This window comes from Pelophylax lessonae (assembly GCF_965119305.1).
Source record: "Pelophylax lessonae genome assembly, chromosome: 3".
Lineage (NCBI taxonomy): Eukaryota > Metazoa > Chordata > Amphibia > Anura > Ranidae > Pelophylax > Pelophylax lessonae.
In genome coordinates, this window is record NC_138770.1 from 21,926,325 (window position 1) to 21,944,406 (window position 18,082).

An 18,082-nucleotide genomic window follows, 5' to 3' on the forward strand; every position below is an offset into this window, starting at 1 on the left:
AGAAGAAGATTGGGATTCTGGCACTCCATATGGTTTATGTCTCTACAAATAAGCGGATGCTTAGGGGGGCGTGGACATTATTCTCCTGTATTAAACCACTTCCCGCACAACGACCTCATATGACGTCATGGACTTTGAGTGAAGATATCTGGATGATGGGTGGAGCTACAGGCATCATTCACATATCTTCTTTTTCTGCAGGTGATTCCTTGCACTGTAAAATCAATCATATGGGCTGTTCAGCCGCTTGCTTGTTTTTACAGGTGCCACTCTCCAGAAAGTAAAAAAAATATATATATATATATATATATATTTTTTCAAAGGTGTCGTCATTTTTTGTTTATAGCGCCAAAAATATAAACCACAGAGGTGATTAAATACCCCCAAAATAAATCTCTATTTGTAGGAAAAAAAGGACTTTGATTTTATTTGGGTACAGCGTCGCACGACCGCGCAATTTTCAGTTAGCTTAACGCAGTGCCGTATCACAAAAAATGGCCTGGTCATGAAGGGGGGTAAATCTTCCAGGGCTGAACTTGTTAACTGACAATTGCGCGGCCGTGCGATGCTGTACCCAAATAAAATTGATGTCCTTTTTTCCCACAAATAGAGATTTGTTTTGGTGGTATTTGATCTCCTCTGCCGTTTCAAAGTTTTGCGCTATAAGCAAAGAAGAAAACAATATTTTTTACTTTCTGCTATAAAACATCCAATAAAAAAAGTACAAAAATCTAATTTCTTCATCAATTTATGCCAATATGTATTCTACTACATGTTTTTGTTTAAAATAAATCTCAATAAGCGTATTTTAATTGGTTTGCGCAAAAGTTATCTCATTTATAAACTATGGGACATTTTTATGAAATTTTTTTTTTCTAGTAATAGTGGTGATCGGTGACTTACAGCGGGACTTTATTGCGGCGGGAAAATCAGACACTAACTGACACTTTGTGGGAACCAGTGACACCAATACAGTGATCAGTGCTAAAAATATGCACTGTCACTGTACTAATGACACTGGCTGGGAAGGGGTTAACATCAGGGGCGATCAAAGGGATAAATGTGCGCCTAGCCAGTGTTTGTGTATTGGGGGAGGTGCTTTTACTAGGGGAAGGCATGGATCAGTGCCTCTGCTTTGCAGGAACACAGGATCTATGCCTTCCCTACTAACAGAACGGCAATCTGCCTTGTTTACATAGACGGATTGCCATTCTGCCTGTGTACTGAACGATCAGCGGGTGCCGGGGACATCACGTCTGCGGGACCTGCTGTGTAGAATCACAGTGGTAGGAAGCCGCGGGAAAGCGCACTTGCGCACGCTACCTGGAAGTGCAGGATCACGTCTATATACGGGGTTCTGAGCAGCACGGCTGCCCTGTAGCAATAAAACTGCTATAGGGAGGTCGGAAAGTAGTAAAGACTTTTTTCTTTCACACCCCCAAATTTTGAGTCCCCCAAAATTACATTCCAGACTCTGAATACTCTGAAAAACGCAAATAATTTTGCGCAAACCAATCAAAATACGCTTATTGCGATTTTTTTTACCAAACATATGTAGCAGAAAACAAATTGGCCAAAAATGTTAAAAAAATTTAGATTTTTACATTTTTTTGGGGGAATTTAATATAAAAAATGTGAAAAATATTGTTATTTTTGCAAAATTGTCGCTATTTTTTTGTTTATAGCGCATGATCAAAAAAATCGCACAGGTGATCAAAAGAAAGCTCTGTTTGTGGGAAAAAAAGGACGTCAAATTTGTTTAAGTACAGCGTTGCACGACCGCGCAATTGTCCGTTAAAGTCACGCAGTGCCGAATCGCAAAATAGGGCCTGGTCAGGAAGGGGGTAAAATCTTCTGGGGCTTAAGTGGTAAAATCAAAGAAACCAAAAAACAACTGTGTGAGGTCAACCAGGAAATAAATACCAAACTGTTAATCCGAGCATGCAGCCTGGCTGGCCAGGAAAGGGGGGGGGTGAGCGTGTGATGGTAATAGGCAGTAATATATTTCTCCCCCCTTGGTGGGAGTGGAGATGACTCATCTATAAGGATATACAGTAGATACACACACAGCACAAGGCCGTGTTCACCCTATGAGACATTTCTCAGGGCTGCAGTTCCTCTGAGCTCCACAAGGTGGTAATCTCACTTCCACCCAGACAGGAAGTATCTATAGAAGACAGGAAGTAATGTCAATTGTAGACAGGAAGTGATGTCACAGGAAGTGATGTCAAGTATAAAAGACGTTTTCGGGTGAAAGATGAGTTGGGAGGAAGTAGAGGGGAGATATTGCTGGACGTGGTAGCAGACAAGGTAATAAGATCTTATTTTCTGTTTACACCCAGCAACCCCCCCCCGTCATGTCCGTCCTCTTCCTCCATAGTCACTGTGACCTCTTTTATCTCCAGCAGATGATGATACACACATATATAGTGTGGAAACCTAGAGTAACCCCTTCAGGGTCAGAACATTCCTCCACTTACAGGGTCAAAAAATTCTCTTCATTCTGGAGATTTGTCACCTTTCCCACCAATCATCTTCTCCCCTTAGCAGTCTCTTGTAACGAGGGATGAGATTCGGATTTGGGTTCTCCTGAAACTTGCCCTTTCACACCCTTCCTCTGAAGATACAAATATCCCCATGCCTCACTATATTAACCATGTGCCCAGGATCGGCATGGTGGAGGGTGATCAATTCTCAGATCTCCTCTCTGGTGAATGAATCCAGAAGAGATGAGCATTTCATCACTTCCAGGTTTAGTGCCATCATTCCCTGGTCACTGTAGTCAGTGACAAAGCTGGTTGATCCTGATCTGTATTTCATCAGCTTCACTGGGGTCCATAGATGAGGTTGGAGGTATAATAGACCCCTAATGTCTCCTTAAAGAGGACCAGTCATTTATATTACGCTGTCACAAAGGGGGGTATTGGCCGCACACTAGAGTGAGAGCAATGATTCTGGGGCCATTATTTCCGGGTTTCTCTAAACGAATGACCTGTAGGCGCTTGACACGGGGTAACGTGGCAGAGCCTGACGTAAGTGGCTTACCGGGTAACTGGTGTGGCACAGGTTCACCAGAGGCGCGGAGTATAAAGCCCCGTACACACGTACCGATTGTCGGCCGTAAATATTCGGCCGACGACAGATCGGCCGATTGTAGGCTTGTTAGTATGATGCTTCCGACAGCCGACAACGCACTTTCGACCAAAAAGAATCAGTCGTGTAGCATTAAAATTTTTGTTGGCCAACACCAGAACGGCCGATTGTTCGCCAGTCAGTACAGAATTCGGCCGACAATCAGCAGATTTGCAAGACTGGGCATGCTCAGAAAAGAAAAAACACACGGAAAGTTAACCATCACATGACATCACTTCTGCAGTCGGCTGCTGTTGGCCGACAAATTTGTGTGCAGTCTTTTGGAGTTTTCAACAGACACGACAGCCCTGGACAAAAGATGGCCGATCGTTCGGCCGACAATCGGTACGTGTGTACGGGGCTTAAAGCCCCGTACACACGTACCAATCGGACGTCTTTTGTCCAGGGCTGTTGTGTCTGTTGAAAACTGCGAAAGACTGCACATGAATTTTGTCGGCCAACAGCAGCCGATTGCTCAAGTGATGTCATGTGATGGTTAACTTTCCCTGTGTTTTTTCTTTTCTGAGCATGCCCAGTCTTGCAAATCTGCTGATTGTCGGCCAAATTCTGTACTGACTGGCGAACAATCGGCCCGTTCTGGTGTTGGCCAACAAAGATTTTAATGCCTACACGACTGATTCTTTTCGGCCGAAAGTGCGCTGTCGGCTGTCGGAAGCATCATACTAACAAGCCTACAATCGGCCGATCGGTCGTCGGCCGAATATTTACGGCCGACAATCGGTACGTGTGTACGGGGCTTAACTGTTAGCCGGTTTTCACCAGGGCCCCAGATAGTGGGGATGGACTTGGCTGCTTGCTAACACCAGGTCACGGCCCCCCAGATTGTCTGGGAGAGACAGGAACAGGTCCAGGACCAATAGCTGGTAGCAGGTAAACAGATCAGGATGAGACAGGAGGATAGTCAGGACAAGCCAAGGTCAGGGCGGGCAGCAGGTAATCTAAATCCAAAGACAAGCCGGGTCAGGTAAACAGGAACAGCAGATATAACAGGCACAGGACAGCTGAAGACAACACAGCAATCACCTAGAGTGACAGCTGTGTTTAAATAAGCCATTTTGGCTCCAATTTGGTAGCCTCGAACTCTACCGAGGTGGCCTCGAACTCTACCGAGGTAGCCTCAGCGCATGCGCATAGGCATTCGCCTTTTAGCTATGCCAGTGCGCCTGCGCAGGGTATTGAGTCCCTGACATTGCCCCCCCCCCCTTAAGGGCAACCTCCAGGTGCCCAAAAGGTTCCTTTTGTGGGGATGGTTGCGGGAAAAAAATTCTGGATTAAGTCCTGGGCATGGAAATTCTGTACCGGTTCCCAGGAATTTTCTTCGGGGACGTAGCCCCTCCACTTAACCAGGTATTGTAGCTGGTTCCTCCGCCTTCTGCAGTCTAGGATGGCCTCCACCTCAAATTTTTCATCCCCATTGATGGTGACAGGAGCAGGTGGTTCCGAACTTCTACCAGGAAAGGAATCAGGTACTGCAGGTTTCAAGAGTGAAACGTGGAAGACTGAATGGATCTTGAGGGAATCGGGAAGCGTCAATTCGTAAGATATTTCATTTAATTTTCTCCTCACAGGGAACGGGCCAATAAACTTTGGTGCCAGTTTTTTGGAAGGGCATGCCAATCGGAGATTGGTGGTGGCTAACCATACCAGGTTGCCAGACTGGAGAACCAACTCACCTCTCCTTCTTTTTTCAAAGAACTCTTTATTGGAGGTCTGAGCCTTGGTCATGGCATCCTGTAAGACTTTGTAGTTCTCCTTAAGGAACTCCAAGATATCCCGGACTGCTGGCACTGTAGGTTCAGGAATAAAGCAGGGCAAGAAAGATGGGTGAAACCCGTAGTTAGCGTAGAATGGGGACTGACCTGTAGCCGAGTGTTTGGCGTTATTGTATGCGAACTCTGCTGATGGTAGTAGCGAGACCCAGTCATCTTGAACAAAGGTGGTGAAGCATCGGATATATTGCTCGAGGGTCTGGTTGGTCCTCTGTCTGCCCGTTAGTCTGGGGATGGTATGCGGAGGACATTGACAGCTTGATATTCAGTGAATCACATAAAGCTCTCCAGAAGCGAGAAGTAAATTGGACACCTCTATCCGACACAATGTTCATTGGGACCCCGTGGAGTCTTACAATTTACCTGATGAAGACCTGCGCCGTCTCAAGTGCGGAGGGTGTACCTCTTAGTGGTATGAAGTGAGCCATTTTCGACAGACGGTCTACTACCACGAAGATTGCAGAATAACCGTCTGATGGAGAAAGTTCCACAATGAAATCCATGGCAATCATCTTCCATGGTCTGTCAGGGACTGGTAGTGGTCTGAGAAGGCCCCATGCCTTATTTCGGGTTGCCTTGCTTCGTGTGCAGACAGTACAGGAGGAAACATGTTGTTTACAACACTTCTCCAAGTTGGGCCACCAGAACATGCGCTGCACAAGATCCAGGGTCTTATGGATCCCGAAATGACCAGCCATCGGGTGGTCATGATACAGTCCAAGGATGGACACACAAGCACTTTCTGGAATGTAAATTTGATCCCCTCTCCATAGCAGTCCATTTCTGGGTACCAGTATAGTTCCAGCAGGATGGGGAGCATTTACTGTGGCTTGTCTCAGAGCGGTAAGAAGGTCAGACTGTAATAGTAGAAAGTTACCTTGGGTTAAGATGGTGTCAGGTACAAGGATCTCTTTAGAACTGTCGTACATTTGAGAGAGAGCATCGGGTTTCATATTCTTGGAACCCGGTTGGTACATTATATGGAACGTAAATCTAGGAAAAAAAAGTGCCCACCTTGCTTGGCGAGGTCTCAGGCGAGGTTTGGCCGTCCTCAAATACTCCAGGTTCTTATGATCCGTGTAGAGGAGTATGGGATGTGCCGCCCCTTCCAATAGATACCTCCACTCCTCCAGGGCGGTCTTGATGGCAAGGAGTTCCCGATCCCCTACATCATAGTTCCTCTCCACAGGAGAAAGCTTACGGGAGAAGAAAACTACCGGATGAATCAGGTCCTTGAGACCTTGACGCTGGGAGATGACTGCTCCTACTGCGATTTCCGAGGCGTCTACTTCGAGGATGTAAGGCAGGGCGGGATCCGGGTGGCTGAGGATAGGAGCAGAAGTAAACAGCTCCTTCAGGGCTGTAAATGCGACTTGCGCCTCGGGAGACCAGTGGAAGCGGGTACCTTGTTTGGTGAGCAGGGTAATAGGGGCGATGATGGAAGAGAACCCCTTGATAAATTTCCTGTAGAAATTTGCGAATCCTATGAAACGCTGAATCCCCTTTTTATCTACCGGTGCGGGCCAATCCAGGATGGCGGAGACCTTCTGAGGGTCCATTTTGACCCCTTCAGAGGAGATTATTAACCCGAAGAATTGGATACTCTGCTGTTCAAATTCACATTTCTCGGGTTTTGCGTAGAGCCTGTGTAGCCGGAGTCGGTGGAGTACCTTTTTAACGTGTTCTCTGTGCTGGGCCAGGGAGGAAGAGAAGACCAAGATATCGTCCAGGTAGACAATTACAAAGATGTCCAGATAGTCTCTGAAGATGTCGTTGATGAAGTGCCGGAAGGTGGCCGGGGCATTGCAGAGCCCGAAAGGCATCACCAAATATTCATAATGCCCGAATCGGGTGCGGAATGCTGTCTTCCATTCGTCCCCCTCCCTAATACAGACCAAATTGTAGGCTCCCCGCAGGTCCAGTTTGGTGAATACAGAGGCGGTTCTTAGTCTCTGGAAGAGTTCAGGAATCAAGGGTAGGGGGTACCGGTTTTTGACCGTAATTTTATTTAACTCACGGTAGTCCACACATGGCCGAAGTGAATGGTCTTTTTTTTTCTCCACAAAAAAGATCCCAGCTCCTGCCGGAGAAGTAGAGGGTCGGATAAATCGCTTCTCTAGATTCTCCGTCACATAGTCTTTAAGGGTACCCAATTCTCGTTCCGATAAAGGAAAGATACGTCCGAAAGGGATCTCGGCCCCTGGAAGCAATTGAATTGGACAATCATAGGGGCGGTGGGGGGGGGGGGGTAAGGTCTCAGCCCCCTGTTTACTGAAGACATCCAAGTATTCTTGATAAGATACTGGGACAGAGGAACGTATCTCCTTATCAGCATCCATACAGAGTAGGGTGCTAGGAGCACTATGGCGTACTGGCAGGCAATAATTCTGGCAGTAAGGGGACTGGAACTTGACGTCTCCAGAAGTCCAATTAATCTGCGGGTTGTGCGCCTGCAACCAGGGTAACCCCAGAATAACCGGAAACAAGGGAGAAGAGATGGAATCCAGGCACAAAAACTCCTTGTGTCCTTCGAGAGTGGCCACAGGCAGTGGAGGGGTTTCTTGGGTTACTGGCCCAGACTTGATGTGGGACCCATCCGCTAGGAAGATGGAGAGTCCCTGCGACTTGGGTCGAAGTGGGAATGCGTCGATGAGCAGCAAAGGTAAGGTCAATGAAGCAGCTGCATGCCCCGGAATCAATAATAGCGGTGACCGGGATCGGGCCTTCTGGGAGCTGGAATGAGATAGAGAGAGCCAGGTGAGTGGTATTGTTGGCAGAAACTGGATAACTTGAGGGGAATATAGAAAGACACTTACGCATCTTTGCTGGGCATGAGCGTACAAAGTGTCCGGCCTCTCCGCAGTACAGACACAGGTTGTTCTGACGTCATCGTGAGCGTTCTTCTGTTGATAAGGAAGGACGCATAAGCCCAAGTTGCATCGGCTCTGACGTATCTGATTCAGCAGTAACCGGAGCAGTGTTGCTGGAACAGGCACCGGAGGAGAAGGTGTGGATGGGATTAGGAACCCATGGCAACATCCAGACTGGGCGGGTCTGCTGCGTGGACCCTTCTGCTCTACGCTCACGGAGCCGGTGGTCTATCTGTATAGCCAGGGTGATTAATGCCTCTAAGGTCTCGGGTAAACCCACTCGGGGCAAGTTCATCTTTCAAGTTTTCTGAAAGACCCAGACGGAACTGATGTCGCAAGGCTGCGTCGTTCCAGTGAGTGTCCGTACTCCCAACGCCTGAAGTCAGTGACGTAATCCTCTACCAGTTCACCTTGAAGCTGGGATATGATAAACCCCACTTTGGTTGCTTCCAAGGAGAAGGTTCGGGGTTGCAGGGAGAAGTACAGCTCGCAGGCATTGCGGAAGGCTCTAAACTTGCTTCGATCCTCAGCGTAGGGACCCTTGGCTCAGGAGGTAGCATCACCACCGTCGGACCGGAGGGATTCCCGGAGGGAGCCATGGAAGCAGCAGAAACTGTAGGGTCCGTGGAGGGGGTTAGGGACTGAACACGCCCCTCCAACTGGGTATAGCCCTCTTGCAGGGACTTAACTGCTTTGGTAAGGACAAGCCAAGGTAAGGGCGGGCAGCAGGTAATCCAGAATCCAAAGACAAGCCGGGTCAGGTAAACAGGAACAGCAGATATAACAGGCACAGGATACAGGAGAGCTGAAGACAACACAGCAACCACCTAGAGTGACAGCTGTGTTTAAATAGGCCGTTTTGGCGCCAATTTGGTAGCCTCGAACTGTGCCGAGGTAGCCTCAGACTCTGCCGAGGTAGCCTCAAACTCTGCCGAGGTAGCCTCAAACTCTGCCGAGGTAGCCTCAAACTCTACCAAGGTAGCCTCAGCGCATGCGCATAGACGTTCGCCGGTTAGCGACGCCAGTGCGCCTGTGCACGGTATTGAGTCCCTGACAGCGCTTTTATAGTGTTGTCTTTGCACCATGTTGGGTAGCGAATTTTGACACTATTTCATGGGGACACACAGTTTTAAGAGTTGACATAATTGTGTGTGTGTGTGTGGGGGGGCGCTTTGTTTTTACAAGCATAACATGCAGATTTTATCGTGTGTGAAAATGTAATTTTGTTTAAAGCCCATCTCTGGGGAAACAAAAAAATGACCAAAACCCAAATGAGCATTTAACCCTTGTATAATGGGGGCAGCCCCACTTCAAGGGTTACATGGTAATTTTGGTGTAGGGAACCAGTAAAAGCACTTTTACTTATCTGATCCCTCTATACGGGCACTCTCCTCTATTCCCTACACTCTGGCAGTGGACTGTCCATCCTCCTGTCCAATCAAGGGCTTTGGGCTCTGCATTGGTCTTGATGGTCTCAGATAACCTGTGACCACTCTTTATAAAAAGATCCCCCTAATTAACCCAATCTACATGTTCCAATTCCCACTAGGGGCAACCCGCCTATAACCCCTTATATCCCCATCCTAATATTGTCCAACCAATGCAATCCAGATAATTCTTCATTATCCGTCTACAGAGAAACCCACATAGATCAGATGACCACCACACCATTGAGGATGGAGGCGGATCAGAGTCACATGACTGAGAGGTTATTAAGCCACACCCTGGAGATCATCTACCTGCTGATAGGAGAGGTGAGGAGGATTTTGGGAGGTCACATGACATCACTCTTATATATACAAAATTGCAATATAAAATCCACCACGTGATAACAATTCAAACAATAATTGATAAGTGTTCAAACATGTGCTAAGTCAACACCGTGACCACACATAAAAGTCCAAAGAAAATATCCAAAACTCAGTAAATTGTCCACCGGGTGAGATACAATATAAAACAATGAAGGTAATATGCTGAGTCTACAGCCTAATGACACAAATTGTCCAATATATCTGTTGAACAAACTCAGTCTTTGTGCAACGAAAAGATGATGATGTGAAGATGTGATGAAAATAAACTGGTGATGAAGTGATCACGACAAGTTGGTGACAGTTTCCCACCACCTTCTAGATGTGCTTCTTACCAGATAAAAAATGCAAAAGGGCATATAAATGATCGCTATTGAGAAACTCCTGATAACACCTCAAGAAACTCAGGGTGAATCAATTATCCCTTCACCAAATGTTCAGACAGCTCCTTACCAGATGTAAAGAAATGGAGAGCATTTCAAAAATGTTCCTTTTCTTCCTGTACTGAAATGATGGGAAAATTTCTCCTGGCACTTGTCCTCAATTTACCATCCACAGCAATTCCACCTGCTAAGTGTCCTGTGTCCAATGGGCCTTTATGACCAATATTCCCAGAAAGCACAAGGCGATCGGCTACTTCTCCTCTACTTCTAGGCACTTTTTTCTTCTTCTCCTGCTCAGATCCACTTAGTCATACAAAAAAAAATCCATTTAGACAAGAAATCCTTAATCAGGGAGGCTGTAGAGAAAGCCTGGCAGTGGAGGGATGGGGAGGAGAGTCTGGTTTGTATCCTGTGCGCTCAGCGGTTCTTTCTATGGATTCCTAAAGCTCTGCTGCAGCAGGATCCTCTCTTCTTCTCCTTCTTGTGCACTGCTTGACTCAGCTGACTCCTGTGCTCGGGATGCAATTCTGCCTGCATCCCGAGCACAGGAGTCAGCTGAGTCAAGCAGTACATACATTCATTTCCACACATTGGATCTTGGTAGCAGCACAACTTTATTATTAGCGCACTTTTTTCAATTTTTCATGACATCACTCTTACCTCTATTAATAAAACACAGTCCTTACCAGAGAGGTGAGGAGGAATCTGGGAGGTCACATGACATCACTCTTATCTAGTCTGGTCAATAGACCATGTTCTTATTATAGACATGTAGATGATGTCAGATGATTGATATTGGTTTATCTTTCTCCTGATCTGTAGGATTATGTTGTAGTAAAAGAGTCTACTGGAGAGCCAATCTCAGGGGGATGGAGCAGGACTCAGAGCCCCACCGTGGTGCCTCCACCTCGTTCTCCTATACCTGAGAGGAACAGAGAGCAGAAGATCCTGGAACTGACCACCATGATGGTCCATCTGCTGACAGGAGAGGTGAGCGGTGCTGGGAATTCTGGGACATTATCCAGTAACAGACAAGGGATGTGTCTGGATGGTGACTGTATCATTGTGTGTGTCAGGTTCCTATAAGGTGTCAGGATGTCACTGTCTATTTCTCCATGGAGGAGTGGGAGTATTTAGAAGGACACAAGGATCTCTACAAGGACGTCATGATGGAGAATCAGCCGCCCCTCACATCACCGGGTAAGAGGAGACTTTATTGTAAAGGAGAGAGCAGTACGGAGGGTCCACCTAGATCCCCCATCATCTGATAAACACATAGAAACAATGTATTCAGTCAGTGTGTGTGTTTCCTACAGATGGATCCAGTAATGGGAACCCACCAGAGAGATGTCCCCGTCCTCTGTATTCCCGGGATTCCACACAGGAAGGTCACACCATCCCTCACCATCTTCAGGTAGATGAGGAACAATCACTGATAGTATCATTAGGATCTGTACATTATCTGCATTGTTACCATTGATGTCATTTTTATTATATATTCAGAGTGGAAACCTGAGAGATTCTAAAGTTGAGGTTAAAGAAGAGATAAAAGAGGAGGATGAGGATGGGTTGATGGAGGAGTCAGAGATTCTAAAGGAACACAAAGATCTGTACCAGGACACCATGGTGGAGTCATCCAGCTACAGAAACCCACCAGAGAGATGTCCCCGTCCTCTGTATTCCCGGGATTCCACACAGGAAGGTCACACCATCCCTCAATGTTACAAGGTTGGTGGATTGGAGCATCTAGAACATGGACTTCTGGGGAGGATGTGTTTTTTCTTTTCTTTTTTTTTTTTCATATCACAATATTAAAGCTTATAACTTTCAGATGATATTCTCTCTCATTTTCTTGGTTTAGAGTGGAGATCCAATTGATATAGAATTTGAGGGAAAAGCCGAAGAAGAGACGTATGTGAGGGATGATCAGCAGTCTATGGAGGAGGATGGAATAACGGGGACATTTATAGAGGAGGACACTCCTACAGAGATCAGCACAGGTGGGTCATTATCACTAAATACATACATGACATAAATACATGTAATCCACCACTGATTACTGAATACCAATATTATGAGTCCTGACCCCTGCGCTATATACTCTATGTTGTATTACAGACTTCTGCTCTAACCCCTCTACCGACTGCTACAGTATCTCACAAAAGTAAGTACACCTCTCACATTTTTGGAAATATTTTATTCTATCTTTTCATGTGACAACACTGAAGAAATTACACTTTGCTACAATGTAAAGTAGTGAGTGTACAGCTTGTATAACAGTGTAAATTTGCTGTCCCCTCAAAATAACTCAACACACAGCCATTAATGTCTAAACCGCTGGCAACAAAAGTGAGTACACCCCTAAGTGACAATGTCCAAATTTGGCCCAAAGTGTCAATATTTTGTGTGAGTTCACCAGAGCTTCACAGGTTGCCACTGGAGTCCTCTTCCACTCCTCCATGATGACATCACAGAGCTGGTGGATGTTAGAGACCTTGCACTCCTCCATCTTCCATTTGAGGATGCCCACAGATGCTCAATAGGGTTTAGGTCTGGAGACATGCTTGTCCAGTCCATCACCTTTACCCTCAGCTTCTCTAGCAGGCCAGTGGTCATCTTAGAGGTGTGTTTGGTGTCGTTATCATGTTGGAATATTGCCCTGCGGCCCAGTCACCGAAGGAAGGGGATCATGCTCTGCTTCAGTATGTCACAGTAAATGTTGGTTTCACATGTACTGTGACATACTGAAGATGTATAGCCTCTTCTAAAGATGTACTGTGACACATGTCACAGTACATCTTTAGAAGAGGCTTCCTTCTGGGATGACAGCCATGCAGACCAATTTGATGCAGTGTGCGGTGTATGGTCTGAGCACTGACAGGCTGACCCCTCCCCCACCCCTTCACCCTCTGCAGCAATGCTGGCAGCACTCATACGTCTATTTCCCAAAGACAACCTCTGGATATGACGCTGAGCACGTGCACTCAACTTCTTTGGTCGATCATGGCGAGGCCTGTTCTGAGTAGAACCTGTCCTGGTAAACTGCTGTATGGTCTTGGCCACCGTGCTGCAGCTCAGTTTCAGGGTCTTGGCAATCTTCTTATAGCCTAGGCCATCTTTTTGTAGAGCAACAATTCTTTTTATTTTAGATCCTCAGAGAGTTCTTTGCCCTCATGTTGAACTTCCAGTGACTAGTATGAGAGAGTGAGAGCGATAACACCAAATTTAACACACCTCCTCCCCATTAACACCTGAGACCTTGTAACCCTAATGAGTCACATGACACCGGGGAGGGAAAATGGCTAATTGAGCCTAATTTGGACATTGTCACTTAGGGGTGTACTCACTTTTGTTGCCAGCGGTTTAGACATTAATGGCTGTGTGGTGAGTTATTTTGAGGGGACAGTAAATTTACACTGTTATACAAGCTGTACACTCACTACTTTACATTGTAGCAAAGTGTCATTTCTTCAGTGTTGTCACATGAAAAGATAGAATAAAATATTTACACAAATGTGAGGGGTGTACTTACTTTTGTCAGATACTGTATACACATAATATGGATTCTCTTTGTTAAGCCCATTTCATACCAGCTGGACATTTTATATCTGATAAAAAATCAAATGAAAATAAAAATAAATTTCTTCCCCCAAATCTGTGGACAATAAGTGGGAAATAATAATCCAATCTGTGCGATATCACCGCGCCGTGTAACAATCAGACTTAAAATTCAAAAATATGAAATCTATTAAACAGTGTCAGGAAATGAATAAATAGTAATGTGATCGTCCAATAAGAGGATAGAAATGTGTGTCATGTGACACGTGTCATCAGTCAGGGCCAATATAAATGATAAAGTGCGAGTGCAGAAATTGCAGATGAGAAAGGTGCTGGTGGTCACTTCCACTCACCTTACCATCTGACTCCTGTGTTACCAGCGAGTCCCACAGATCCCTTCCCCCTCTAGGGATATCGCTCACTCCTCTCCTCCTTCCTCTTCCTCCATGGTATATATTGGGGGGAGGGTAAAAAATAACACCCCCTCTAGTGCCCTCCGTCTATCTGCTTTATTCAACATTAAAATCCAAGATGATAGAATTACAAAGCCGGGACTTGAGCAGTGCGGACTAAACAAGCTTCACAATGAGATCCTTCACTCAGATACCCCTTCCCTGAGATGGCTGAGATGGGACGTCCCTGCGCAGGCTCCGCCCATATTTTATATCCTCCCCATATATACCGTGGAGGAAGAGGAAGACTTATTGTCTACAGATTTGGGGGAAGAAATTTTATTTTCATTTTCTTTTGGGCTGCATTTTATTTGTTTTGTGTTTAGTGAAAGAAACTTTCTGAATGTAAGCTGCCATTGGGTGAATGTTTCTGTGAATATTTATACACCATTCTTTACACTACATGATTGTACCGATGTATTATTAATTTTATATCACATTTTATATCTGATGATCTGATTGGAGGACAGACTTTTACATGGTGATAATAATGTGATAACATCCTCCAACTTTGGAACCTTAAACAGAAAGTGATAATGAGGGAGGAGTCAGTAACCCAATGATGGTGGTCTTCAGGATCAGTCCATTCTTCATCTTGGTTGTTCTCTCCCCATCCTCACTCTCTGACCTCTGGTGGGGCTCAGCCCCGCTGTTATTCATGACTAAATCATGGAGTAAATAAGGAAGTGCAGGACTTCTTGTGTTGGGAAGATGGCAATGAGTGATAGAGGGGGAGGGGACACTCGTCCTATAATCCCCTCATCACTGTCACTCCTATAAAAGACAGTTCTCGTTGTTTCCTCACTCTCTGACTAAGGTCCATGAATAAAGAAATGAACTGGTAGGAGATCAGAGGACCCATTTACTAGTTACCTTGAGGGGGGAATTGTAAGATCCTCAGAGACAAAGCTGCCTGATGTGGGCGGAGTCCTAGTTTAGGGGAACCAATCTGCTGATGTCTAGTAAATAATCTTTTTATTTCTATTTTAGTAGATGGACGGGAGATGAGGAATACCTCAGAGGATTGTCTCACTTTGTCTCCAGACTGTAAAGTAGAAGATGAGGACATCACACAGTATAGTCCAGGAGAAAACCCGGCTACCTCAAATGTCCATCCGGCACCACACAGTTTCGATGGACCATCGTATTCCTCTTATCCTGAGGAACCTCAGACTGTGAGGGACCGTGCCGGACCATCGTATTCCTCTTATCCTGAGGAACCTCAGACTGTGAGGGACGGTGCCGGACCATCATATTCCTCTTATCCCGAGGAACCTCAGACTGTGAGGGAGGGTGCCGGACCATCGTATTCCTCTTATCCTGAGGAACCTCAGACTGTGAGGGACGGTGCTGTCCTTCCACCAGATAAGAGGTTCTCCTGTACTGAGTGTGGGAAGTGTTTCAGTTTTAAATCCAATCTTAATGTGCATAAAAGATCTCACACTGGTGAGAAGCCGCATTCCTGTCCTGAGTGTGGGAAATGTTTTTCACAAAAGTCATATCTTTCCACACATCAGAGATTGCACACTGGTGAGAAGCCGCATTCCTGTCCTGAGTGTGGGAAATGTTTTTCACAAAAGTCATATCTTTCCACACATCAGAGATTGCACACTGGTGAGAAGCCGTATTCCTGTCCTGAGTGCGGGAAATGTTTTTCAGATAAGTCCGCTCTTTCCAGACATCAGAGATTGCGCACTGGTGAGAAGCTGTATTCCTGTCCTGAGTGTGGGAAATGCTTTTCACAAAAGTCTGATCTTTCCAAACATCAGAGATTGCACACTGGTGAGAAGCCGCATTCCTGTCCTGAGTGTGGGAAATGTTTTTCGCAAAAGTCATATCTTTCCAGACATCAGAGATTCCACACTGGGGAGAAGCCATATTCCTGTCCTGAGTGTGGGAAATGTTTTTTAGATAAGTCCGCTCTTTCCAGACATCAGAAATTGCACACTGGTGTGAAGTCGTATTCCTGTCCTGAGTGCGGGAAATGTTTTTCACAGAAGTCATATCTTTCCACACATCAGAGATTGCACACTGGTGAGAAGCCGTATTCCTGTCCTGAGTGTAGGAAATGTTTTTCAGATAAGTCCGCTCTTTCCAGACATCAGAGATTGCACACTGGTGAGAACTTGTATTCCTGTCCTGAGTGTGGGAAAAGCTTTTCACAGAAGTCTGATCTTTCCAACCATCAGAGATTGCACACTGGTGAGAAGCCGTATTCCTGTCCTGAGTGTGGGAAATGTTTTTCATTGAAGTCTGCTCTTTCCAGACATCAGATATTGCACACTGGTGTGAAGCCGTATTCCTGTCCTGAGTGTGGGAAATGTTTTTCAGATAAGTCCACTCTTTCCAGACATCAGAGATTGCACACTGGTGAAAAACCGTATTCCTGTCCTGAGTGCGGGAAATGTTTTTCACAGAAGTCCTATCTTTCCATGCATCAGAGATCGCACACTGCTGAGAAGCCGTATTCCTGTCCTGATTGCTGGAAATGTTTTTCACGGAAGTCCCATCTTTGCAGACATCGGAAATCTCACACGGGTGAGAAGCCATTTTCCTGTCCTGAGTGAGGGAAATGTTCCGCACTGAAGTCCTGTCTTCCTGTACATCAGGGGTCCCACACAACCCTGGAGGTGTATTAGTGCCTTGAGTGCGGGAAATGTCTTCAATATGAATGTTGGTGGACATATGGGGAAGAAGCACACCCTGATATACACCTCAGATATACTCCATGGCTGATCTTCATCATGTAAGAAACACTTCATAAGGAGATCAGAGATCACCAAAGACATGGATGAAGTGTTGTCCCGTGTTGGCCATTGATAGCAGGAGAAAAATAAAAATGGAGTCCTTACCTTTCATTGGCTGAGTACATTTTGTGCAGGAAGATTTCACAAACACTTACAGATCTGGTTGTTATAAATGTGTTGATGAAATGTAACCCGCATTCCCCCAGTCATGGCGAATTGGGATTTCCTATAATGGTCAGTTCCATCTAGTGGCCATAATGTGCTTTCCTTACAGATGTCCATGGCCGCATACCTTTGGGTAGCCCCGCCCTCGCCCCCCCCCTAAGACCCCACCCCTATAAATGTTCAAAATAAGCCAATGGCTGCATTCCTTTTTTGTCCTCCTCACTTATAGGTCCATTTCTGTATGAAGTTTTCATACCTATTGGAAGTATTGGTCGGCGGGTCTGGTACTGGGCAGCTGTGCGGATGTCAGGAGCTTCCTTTGGTATCCAGAAGTCTTCCAGGACGTCCCCAGTGGTCATTGAGTCCCCAGCTATCAGTGGGGTGGTGTTATGGCACACATATGTAGAGGATCCATGCCTGGAGAGTGGGCCCTGCCACCGGCGGCCATTTGCATTGGCTGGGAGCCCAGCTGCTAGCGGGTGTCCATTAAGTGTTAGACACATGAAATTCGTTTCGGTGTGAATACAAATTCCGACATATTTTTGGTTATTCCTAGATTCGGATGTATCCAAATCTCCAAATGAAATTGTAATGAATTTGGTTGAAATCTGTTAAAATTTGTTTTGTTTATTGGTTTTCTAATGAATTCCAACTTTTCAGAACGATTCGAATTCGGATCAGTCAAAAAAAAACAATCGACTGATGCTAATTCTGTGAAGAAATAGCTGGTTGTTAATCAGCTAGCCGGGAAGCCGCCCGCCCGCATCCTTACCAACCATGACTCATCAGCTGTCAGCGGGCTTCCCCACTGACAGATGAATGGAAAGAAAATAATGCCGGCATTTCCCGGCAATAGAAAAAAATTATGTGCTCCCCTGACCCCCAGTCCATACCAGGCCCTTAGGGGCCAATATTGAAAAAAGGTGATGTAGACAGGTGGCCCAGCCTCTTACCAATGTAAATGCGGAACCTGCAGTAGGCAGAGGGCCTCCATGATGGCGAGAGCGTCTTTTTTTTATTTATTTTTTTGGGTGCGGCGGGCGTTGTGATTGATGACGGATCTACATTGGGGGAGGCTGGCTTTTATTTTTTAATAAAGAATTTTTTAAAAATTGTGTTTGTGTATTTATTGCTTTTTGACACTTTTTTTGTGAATAGGTACAGGTACTATGGTCCT

The 18,082-nt window shown here is 45.8% G+C and overlaps 3 protein-coding genes across 3 annotated transcripts in view; 2 read left to right on the forward strand and 1 right to left on the reverse strand.

The window, feature by feature from the left end:
- LOC309550245 (uncharacterized protein) overlaps positions 1–18,082 on the reverse strand; it is a gene marked incomplete at its 3' end in the record, with an annotated part of 2,091,994 nt that overhangs the window by 1,347,728 nt on the left and 726,184 nt on the right.
- Positions 5,609–18,082, forward strand: part of LOC309548867 (uncharacterized protein) — a gene marked incomplete at both ends in the record, with an annotated part of 400,016 nt that continues 387,542 nt past the window's right edge. The window contains 2 exon segments of the mRNA XM_082248798.1: positions 5,609–5,671; positions 10,806–10,973. Coding sequence (XP_082104924.1) covers positions 5,609–5,671; positions 10,806–10,973 — 231 coding nt within the window.
- Positions 12,768–18,082, forward strand: part of LOC309548868 (uncharacterized protein) — a gene marked incomplete at both ends in the record, with an annotated part of 132,483 nt that continues 127,168 nt past the window's right edge. The window contains 2 exons of the mRNA XM_082248799.1: positions 12,768–12,775; positions 15,429–15,894. Coding sequence (XP_082104925.1) covers positions 12,768–12,775; positions 15,429–15,894 — 474 coding nt within the window. The remainder of the gene's footprint in view (positions 12,776–15,428; positions 15,895–18,082) is intronic.